The sequence below is a fragment of the Nesoenas mayeri genome, assembly GCF_963082525.1.
Source record: "Nesoenas mayeri genome assembly, chromosome: 25".
Lineage (NCBI taxonomy): Eukaryota > Metazoa > Chordata > Aves > Columbiformes > Columbidae > Nesoenas > Nesoenas mayeri.
The window spans coordinates 1,894,854-1,904,501 of record NC_137549.1 but is presented as its reverse complement, the minus strand read 5'-3'; the positions used below and the strand labels follow the sequence as shown (position 1 = coordinate 1,904,501).

At 56.1% G+C, this 9,648-nt stretch overlaps 1 protein-coding gene across 1 annotated transcript; it reads left to right on the top strand.

Moving 5' to 3' along the window:
• Positions 1 to 2,260: 2,260 nt before the first annotated feature.
• Positions 2,261 to 6,592, top strand: NDUFA11 (NADH:ubiquinone oxidoreductase subunit A11). Its single transcript, XM_080359335.1, has 4 exons — positions 2,261 to 2,356; positions 2,490 to 2,582; positions 4,615 to 4,737; positions 6,294 to 6,592. Exons 1-4 carry the CDS (start codon positions 2,275 to 2,277, stop codon positions 6,404 to 6,406), a joined length of 411 nt encoding a protein of 136 aa, XP_080215461.1. The 5' UTR covers positions 2,261 to 2,274; the 3' UTR covers positions 6,407 to 6,592.
• The last annotated feature ends 3,056 nt before the right edge of the window (positions 6,593 to 9,648 follow it).

Sequence of the window (9,648 nt, the reverse complement as noted above, 5' to 3'; positions counted from 1 at the left end):
TCCCAGCACACGTGGCTGTGGGACGAGCGGTGTTAACAGCTGCTTCAAGCCCAGGATGCTGTTTGTTGCCTCATGGTGTGGAGCCTTATCCTGCACCAGACTGAGCGGCGTTTGTGTGTGTGTATTGGGGAAAGAGCCTTCGCAGCGTGCGCTGCTCTGCGTTTTCTGGTCCTGCTGCCCCGAGTGGTCGCGCAGCCCTTGGATAGATGAGCCTGGAAAGGACTGAGCAGGAGGAATAAAGCTGCTGCTTTTAATGAACGTGCGAGTCCTCAATTGTTGTGTTTGGTTTTGTGTTTGTAAGAAGAGGCACTTTTTTGGGCGCGGAGGAAGCAGTGAGTGCCTGTCATCAGCACACCCTGTGCCAGCTCATTCTGCAACTCCCTCCAAGGACTGGAGTCATTACAAGGGCTGGTAACAGTTATTTCTTAGAGTCATTGAATTGCAGAAGGGTTTGGGTTGAAGGGACCTTCAAACCTCACCCAGTGCCCCCCCTGCCATGACAGGGACATCTGCACCAGCTCAGGGTGCTCAGAGCCCCGTCCAGCCTGGCCTGGGATGTCTCAAGGATGGTTCATCCACCACCTCTCTGGCCAACCTGGGCCAGGCTCTCACCACCCTCAGGGCAACAATTCCTTCCTCATGTCCAGCCTGAATCTCCCTCCTTTAGTTTAAAACTATTACTTCAATAATGAAGTATTTACTAGGCATTTCCCATGGAGGGGTAAGAAGCAGACAAGCAAAAGAGCTGGAGGGGTCAATCTGGTTTGGGAATGAGCAACACAGCAGGGAGGTGTTGAATGATGGGGAAGGAGGTGGAGGTGCCCCCAAGGTGTTTGGGAGCCCGGGGGCTTTCTCCAAAAGCCTTTAGGGAGTTCTAGAGCCCACGTTTTCAGGGTTAGAACTGGGGAATAGCTGAGGTGGGAAGATCTTCCTGCTCAGAGCTGGAGCGGGTTGCTCAGGGCTGTGTCTGGTTGAATTTTGTGTGCACACTGAAGCACGTCCAGCAAAGCCACCAGGAACGGGGAGGGTTGAGGCACAGGGTGCAGGAGGGGAGATCAGCTGGCAAACACAGACAGTACAGCCTGCACTCCAGCGTTTATTATTGCTGAAGGAAAAAAGTGAGAGACAAGTGCAGCAGTATAGAGGGGCAGCCAGAGAATTAGAATAGAGGCCTTGAAAATGTATAAATAATCAAAGTACTATTTAGTTATAATTGTAGAAAGAAACTCCAGCAAAACAAAAGAAGCCAAACCCAACCAAAGCAACAAACAACAATAAAAACCAACCAACCAACCAAACTGGCCAGCCCTGACAAGTCAAGCAGCAGGGTCACCAGCAGGGCTACCACCGGTGCACGTTCTTCGGGTTCGCCAGAGCTGCCGCCTGGGAAAGCGCCTGAAGAGCCGCGGCCCGGGTGCGAGCTGGAAACAGCAAATGCAGGGACTTTCCCGAAGGGTTTCCAGGGGCCGCGGGGTCAGATCCGCCCGGGCCGGGCGAGCCCGGAGCCCCCGCGGTGCGGCACTGACGGGGCTTTCGGCGGCAGCTCAGCCCGGGGGAACCGCGATCGTTCAGCGCGAACCGGGGGCCTGTTCATCGCCGGGGGAGATCCCGGGCGCAGCTCTGGCGGCCCCAGCTCCGGCAGCGCCGGCCCCGCAACTCCCGGTCCCCTCAGGTCCCGGTCCCGCAACCCCCGGTCCCCACAGCCCCCGGTCCCGCAGCCCCCGTTCCCCGCAGCCCCCGGTCCCCGCAAGTCCTGGTCCCCACAGACCCCGATTCCCGCAACCCCCGGTCCCCGCAGGTCCTGGTCCCCGCAGCCCCCGTTCCCCGCAGCCCCCGGTCCCCGTAGCCCCCGGTCCCCGCAGGTCCTGGTCCCCGCAGCCCCCGGTCCCCGTAGCCCCCGGTCCCCGCAGCGTTGGTCCCCAGAGCCCCCTATCCCTGCAACCCCAGGTCCCCACAGTCTCAGTTCCCATATCTCCCGATCCCCGCTACCTCAGGTCCTCACAGCCCCCTGTCCCCGCAGCCCCCGGTCCCCATAGCTCCGGCCCCCACAACCCTCGCCCCCACAACCCCCGCCCGCAGCCCTCGGTCACCACAGCCCCCGATCCTCGCCAGCCCAGGTCCCGCTCCCGCAGGTCCCGCTCCCGCAGGTCCCGCTCCCGCAGGTCCCGCTCCCGCAGGTCCCGCAGCCGGGGGCGGTGCTGCCGAGCGGGCGGGGCGGGACCGGTCCGTCCTCTCGCGAGAGCGCGGCGGGCTCGGCCGTGCCCTTGCGGCGCCATGGCGGGGTACTGGGACAGCCCCGAGGGCGAGGACTGTCCCCGCCGCACCTGGCTCACCACCCGGCTCGGCGCCGCCGCGGGTGCGGGGCGGGGGCGCCGCGTCTGTGCGGGGCGGGGGGGCGGCAGCGAAGCGGGGCCGGGGCGGTGCGGAGGAGAGCGCGGCGGCCGCCCGGGCCCCGGCTGCGCTGGCTGATGCCGCCCGATGTGTTGCAGGCTTGGTGGGGACGGCGTACCGGATCATCCTGCTGCAGCCCGGCTCGGCACTGGCCGCCTTGCAGATGGCAGCGACCGACACGGTGACCATGGGTAAGGACCCGGCCGCTCCCCGGCACAGGCAGCCCCGGGGCGGCCCCCGGGCTGAGCCGCCACCGCCACCCTTGACTTTGTGCTCCGGGCTGGTTATTTCCCTCCCCCGCACCCCTCGCGGGCACACGGGGGTTTTAAGGACGGACCAGCCTCTGTTTAGTGGTGCCCAGCGCCAGGGTGAGGGGCAACGGGCACAGACTGAAACACAGGAGGCTCCATGTGAACATGAGCAGAAACTTGTTTGCTGGGAGGTGCCAGAGCCTGGCCCAGGCTGCCCAGAGCGGGTGTGGAGTCTCCTGCTCTGAGACATTCAGACCCCCTGGGCCCCCCTGTGTGATCTGCTCTGTGACCCTGCGTGAGCAGGTGGGGCTGGGGATCTGCAGAGCTCCTGCAACCCAACCAGCCTGGGATGCTGTGAAACCAGGAGCCAACATGCTAAAATGAATCAAATTTAGTACAGAGCTCTACAGTTGGTGTTTTCCTTTAGCTGTATTTCCTCTAACAGGCTTCTTATTTATATGTCAAATCAGAATAATAGAGCAGAAGTTATCCATGCATGGATTGTATTTTCTACTGGATAATGTAATGCCTGTGATATATGGGGGTGGCAAAAGAAACTCCTGGATTAATGCCTGAGGCAGAACTGCCGTGTCAGCCGAGGCTGAAGGTGCATCTGAGCCAGTCTCTGCCTCCCATGCTCTTGATTTAAAGCCTTATTCTTTATTTAAAGTGTAGGTGATGCATTTTTTGCAATCTAGAGTAAAAGGTACATACTGTCAATATGTGCAAAACAACTGGCTTCTGTGCAACAGTGTAGTGAGAGCAAACGTTTCTTACTCATATACTTCATATATACAGGCATTGCTTTGAAATTACACTTGCTCAAGAACACAATGTTTTTGATGACAAAAGGAGAATGAATGTGGGTTTTTTTCCCATCGTGCCAAGGAGAAACCACAGAGTTGTCCTGAATTGTCTGTGTTTTGCAAGGAAAGTGGCTGATGAAGGGCAGAAGGGACCTGAGGGGGGTTCCTGGTCAGATCCCCAGGGCTGCAGCTCCCCCAGCCCCTTGGCAAATGCATTTTTCTTCTCACCAAACTCACCTTGTTTCTCAGTCTCATTTGACACCTCGTGTCTCCTCTGTCTCTCCGTGCTCCGAACCGGACGCTGGTTCACAGGCAGCCCAGATCTGCATTTTTGAGTTGTTCCACTCTAAAACAGGACCTGAAATGTGTAGTGAGTTGAGCCATAAAAGGGCATCATAATCTACGAGATAACGTAACCAATTATGATTTTGATAAATCCCATAATCCTCAACCAGCGTATTGAACCCGCACCCGAGGAAGGTTTTATCCTGCCCGCTCGCAGGGGCCGCGTGTTTCCCCTCCGGGTTCCTTGGTCTGGAGCAGAGAAAGGGAAGCTGAAGTACAGCCCTTGTTCTGTGCGCTTTGCTCCTTTCCGTTGATTTTACCATCAGCATAATTGCATTTTCTGCTGAAAAAACGCAGAGGTTTGTGTCACGAGTTTCAGTTTACTGGTTTACCACAGGGATTGGGAATTTTTATGCTGGACATATTTGTTGTTCACAAGAACAATGAATTGAAACCTGCAGGTAGTGCCTGGTAGTGATTTCCACACGTCACGATCAAGAACCAGCGTTACAAACGCCGGAAATGTTTTAGTCTATGTTTTTGACAGAGCTATTTGCCAAATTTTGCGGTTACATCGATGCAGAGTCTGATGGGTTGAGGTACGTAATTCAGCAGACAAGACGACTCCACTTTGTGCTTTCTTAATTCAATTTGTGAAATCAGCTTATCATGGACCAGCAGGAACCCAATGGGACTTGGGTGATGCTGAGACTCATCAGTGTCCAGGATACGAAGTCCCTGCCCAGTTGAAACCAGATCTTGCTTCGTTTTCCTCTTGTCTCCCCGAGGACCGGTTGCACGGCACCGCGCGTCTCGAGATGTGCTTTGTACATGTGCCGTTGTCCCTGAGGGGCTGGGTTTGTGTTTTGCCTCGTTTGCAGCCACGCTGGGAGCTGTGTTCGGTGCCACGACCTGTCTCACTGCCCAGATCCGCGAGAAACCGGACGACCCCTTGAACTATTTCATAGGAGGCTGCGCAACGGGAATGGTCTTGGGTGCAAGAGGTAAATGTGGATGATGCCTGTAATGAAATGAGCCCTCTCTGGTTTTAGAAACATTTCTATTACGGGAAAAACATAAAATAATCTTGGTGTCAGGCTTATTTGGTAGAGATTCATCTCAGCATCTGAATTCCATTTCATGCCAGTTTCGTTGCTCAGGTCTGCTAAAATAAATCCCGCTGCAGGTCTGTCAAGCCAGTAATAAACCATGGCAGACGCTCCCTGTTATTCCCTCACCTTCCGCCACCCTTCCTTTAGATTGGAAAGATGATTGGAAAGATAAGAGGAAAGGAAGAGAGGCTTAGACTTCAAGCTGGAGTTGTAAAGGGTTTTACTAATACTACTAATAAATAGAGAATACATACACAAACTATACAAACCCGCTCCCAAGCGCTGGGTGCGGAGGTGGCGTCACTCAGCAGCAGAGCTGGGGCTGCGGGGCTGGCGGCTCCAGCAGCTGCAGCTCAGGCCCTGGAAGTCACGCAAACCAGAACCTGGGTGCAGGATGCAGGGCCTGTGGATCACAGACAGACAGACAGACAGACAGGGGCCTCTCTGGATGCCGGCCGTGGGCGAAGACAGCGTGACCCTGTGATCACCCTCTTATATAGGGGGTGTGACGCTTATGGGATGGAATACTTAGTTGGTCAGTTCTAGTCACCTGTTCATCCACCCCTCCTCAAACACGCCCCTCTCACAGTGGAAGGTGAGAAAACTTATCAGTCTTCTTTAGCTACCATAGTAATAAATCTAAACACGAGCTTCTTCAGCGTTCTGTTGATCTCTTATCAGCATCTGAGGAAAAATATGCAGCTAAAACTCCGACAAGTACAGCCACCTAAAGAACTGAGCTGAGAGAAAAATCACTAAAAGAGAACCGGTCTTGTTTTTAACAAAACAAGGACAAGGTCACCAGGGGGAACATCCCACTGATATACAGAATGAAACAGAGCTGACCCAGCACTGCCGGTTACAACTGCCCGTTAGAACTTAAAACTGCAGAGTGTGGAGAATGGAATTGTGGAAATCCATGTTTTCTTGGCAACAAATGTGGTTTATTTTACACGTCTGCCTTGTGGGTTCTCCGTGCGCCCGGGGACAGGCTGGATCTCGCTGCTGTTGCTCCTGCGTTGTCTGCCAGGCTGGGCTGGCTCCTGCAGATGCATCTACATGCATCCTGTGGGCATTTAGATTCAGTGTGAAAGGTGTGAGGGTTTTATTTAAGTTGTAATTGTGGTGAAATAGAAATTACCTTGACTTTTCCTAATTGCTCAGCTGACGAGAGTTCGAAGCAGTGATTGTTGCTTTTGTCACTGGCATAAGCAATTTAAGATCAGCTGTGTAAGGAGATGGGTTGTAGAAATTGATATTATGAATTGCAAGCTGAAAGCACAAGAAAAACTAATGCAAAAAAAAGTCACTTATTCTGATTTCTCTTGGCAAATGTTACTGATGGTCAAGGAACTGTGAGTAGCTCATGGGAGAATTGCAGGGTGTGTTGAGATGTGCTGTTACAGTGCTCGTACCCTGATAGATGTGCTGTGGTGTGTTCTCTGCAGCTCACAGTTACATGACGGGCAGCACGGCGTGTCTGGGCTTCGGAGTTACGGCTGCGCTCATGAAGATCGGTGACAAGGAGGGCTGGAGGCTGACGGGCCCTCCCAAGCTGTGAATGGTGCTGTTCTTCCCGGCGAGCTGTCTGCAATGCTGTACGTAACCAGACGTCGTGTAATAAAGACACTGTCACATCAGCAGGTGTCGCCAGAGTTTGACGCCATCCAGCTCTTGGGGCTGAGATGCAGAAAGGAGGAGCTGTTGGAGGGGAAGCTTCGTCTGCTGCTCCTGCTGGGATTTCTTCTTCATGCACAAGTCGCTTTGTCTCCGTGTCTCTGTACAGGGCACTTGAGGGATGCATTTACTGGTTTTAATTTGGTTTTGTGGGAGTTCTTGTCGTTTCGAGTGGGTCCTGCAGGAGTTTCTGGCGAGGGTTGGGGCTGCACTGCACCGAGACCATCGGTGAAGGGTTTGGGGTCAAAACTTGTGAATTGGCACTTGGCTCCAGGTTGAGTTGAGGTATTTGGGGTGAGGAAGGAGGTGGAGGTGCCCCCAAGGTGTTTGGGAGCCTGGGGGCTTTCTCCAAAAACCTTTAAGGAGCTCTAGAGCCCACGGTTTCAGGGTTAGAACTGGGGAAATAGCTGAGGTGGGAAGATCTTCCTGCTCAGAGCTGGAGCGGGTTGCTCAGCGCTGTGTCTGGTTGAATTGTGTGTGCACACTGAAGCGTGTCCAGCAAAGCCACCAAGAATTACAGAATCACCGAATCCCAGAATGTCAGGGGTTGAAGGGCCCTGGAAAGCTCATCCAGTGCAATCCCCCCATGGAGCAGGAACACCCAGATGAGGTTACACAGGAAGGTGTCCAGGCGGGTTGGAATGTCTGCACAGAAGGAGACTCCACAACCCCCCTGGGCAGCCTGGGCCAGGCTCTGCCACCCTCACCCCCAACAAGTTTCTTCTCAAATTTAAGCGGAACCTCCTGTGTTCCAGTTTGCACCCATTGCCCCTTGTCCTGTCACTGGTTGTCACCAGCAGAGCCTGGCTCCATCCTCCTGACACTGCCCCTTTCCATCTTGATCCCCAGGAATGAGTCCCCCCTCAGTGTCCTCTTGTCCAGCTCCAGAGCCCCAGCTCCCTCAGCCTTTCCTCACACGGGAGATGCTCCACTCCCTCCAGCATCTTGGTGGCTGCGCTGGACTCTCTGCAGCAGTTCCCTGTCCTGCTGGAACTGAGGGGCCACAACTGGACACAAGATTCCAGGTGTGGTCTCCCCAGGGCAGAGCAGAGGGGCAGGAGAACCTCTGACCTACTGACCACCCCCTTCTAACCCACCCCAGGTCCCATTGGCTTCCTGGCCACAAGGGCCCAGTGCTGGCTCATGGTCACCCTGCTGTCCCCAGGACCCCCAGGTCCCTTTCCCCTATGCTGCTCTCTAATAGGTCATTCCCCAACTTACACTGAACCTGGGGCTGTTCCTGCCCAGATACAAGATGCAAGAATGTGGAGGGTTGGGGCACAGGGTGCAGGAGGAGACGTGAGGAGAACTGCGTTGTTCATCCTGGAGAAAAGAACGTCAAGGGCTGATCTAATACTTATTCTCACAACTGAATGGTTACAGAAATGGCAGGTTCAGGTGCACAATAAAGGATGGTAAGTAACAAGTTACAGAAATGGAAATTCTGACTATATAGACAGAAAAAACAAGTCACAGTTGGGGGAGGTTAAGTGCTGGAAAATGGACATGGAGAGGCTGTGAAATCATCTTTGGGTCCACAATTCAACCAGGCACATGAGAATATGAGACTACAGGGACAGGCCATCTGAGGACAGGGGTCTGAGTTCATGGGGAATTTGGGCACTGGGGGAGGTGGGATGTGGGCCAGGAGAGCACGGGTGTGAGGGGAGGGGACAGGAGACAAGGAGTTGGGGGACCCAGGGGCGGAGTGGCGTGGACACAGTCACAGCCGTGACTCGCTGGTGCTGTATGTGCTGGCTAGGGGCAGCTGGGGGACATTGGGGCTGGGCCAGGGTCCCCAAATGCCCCCTGGTGCTGGGGGACCCCACTCTTCATTCTGGGGATCAGTGGGGCTGTGCTCCAGCTCAGGGGCACATGGGTGGTGGTGGGGGTGTCACCCCCATGGGGCTGGGGGAATGGGGTGTTTCTTTCCCACCCAAGTGTTTTTGAGGGGACCCTGCTTCACCCTGCGCCAGAGCTGAGCAGGGTTTGGGGGGTCTGGTGGGCCAGAGCCCCACAACAGGACCCGTCCAGGGTAATGTGGGTTTGCAGCCCTGCCTGCGCCTTCCCCCGGCCCGTCCTCAGGGACCGGGGTGACCCCACTGCCCCGTCCTGCGGCTCCATGGGCTCGGACCTCCCTCTGCCGGGGCCTCTCCCAGCTCCCGGCTGCAGCCACGTGTCCCATCTGGGCTATAATTACCCAGACACATTCCTGGGGGGTCACAGGAGCTTCCCGGAGCGGCAGCAGGCGGTAAGGGGGGACGATTGCATGGCATGGCGCGGCACGCCGCGCGGCAACGCAGGACACGGCTGCACCACGCTGGGCTGCAAAGCGCAGGGCTCAGCGAGGACACGCGACACCGTGCAGGCACAGCGAGCCACACGTGAGGCGCCGCTCGGGACGGGGCGGGGGGTGACGGTGCAGCGCACCGCGGTGTGACGCAGCGTGCCACGTGAGGATCGGCACCGAGGACCAGGGCAACAGGGAGCACGGCCGATGCGCGATGTCACATGCAACTTGCAGCGCAATGCATCGCAACATGCGACAAGCGGCACAATGTGACACATACACAGCATGCAACAGGCAGCACAACACGACAGGCTGCACACAGCTGCCGCCGTGCACCGAACGGGTGGGACGGGTGCCTCTGCCTGGAGCTGTGCCGTGGGCCGGGGGTTTTGGTGCTGTGGGAGGACCAGTAGTTTCAGCTGTGGGGCAATGGCTGCAGAAGGGCTTGGTGGCTCCTGTGACAGGATGGAGGGTTTGATCAGGGACAGTGGGCTGACCTGTGGGGATGCAGTGTTGGCTGTGGGTCAGTAGCTTCATGGTGAGGGTTCAGCGATGAGGCAGATGAGGGACATCGGACTCAGCTATGGGGCAGCAACAGGGCCTGTTGGTCTCACCTATGGGGCTGCGGTTTTGCCAAGGTACTGTAGGTTCAGTTATGGGGCAGTAGCAGAGCCTGGTGGCCTCAGCCGTGGGGTGGGGGCTTTGGTGATGGATCCTGTGTTTTTGATTATGTGGCACTGCCAGTAGCAGGACCCGTGTCCCCAGCCAGGACTGCTGAGGCTCTGGCTGTGGGGGTGACACCCTGACCCCGCACTCCGTGTGTTCCCAGAGCCAAG

Excerpts from the sequence above, each read along its gene's own strand:
- NDUFA11 (XM_080359335.1), top strand. The coding sequence starts at position 2,275 with ATGGCGGGGTACTGGGACAGCCCCGAGGGCGAGGACTGTCCCCGCCGC. Across the intron at positions 2,583-4,614 it reads GACCGACACGGTGACCATGG|CCACGCTGGGAGCTGTGTTC; the intron begins GTAAGGACCCGG and ends CCTCGTTTGCAG. Across the intron at positions 4,738-6,293 it reads AATGGTCTTGGGTGCAAGAG|CTCACAGTTACATGACGGGC; the intron begins GTAAATGTGGAT and ends TGTTCTCTGCAG.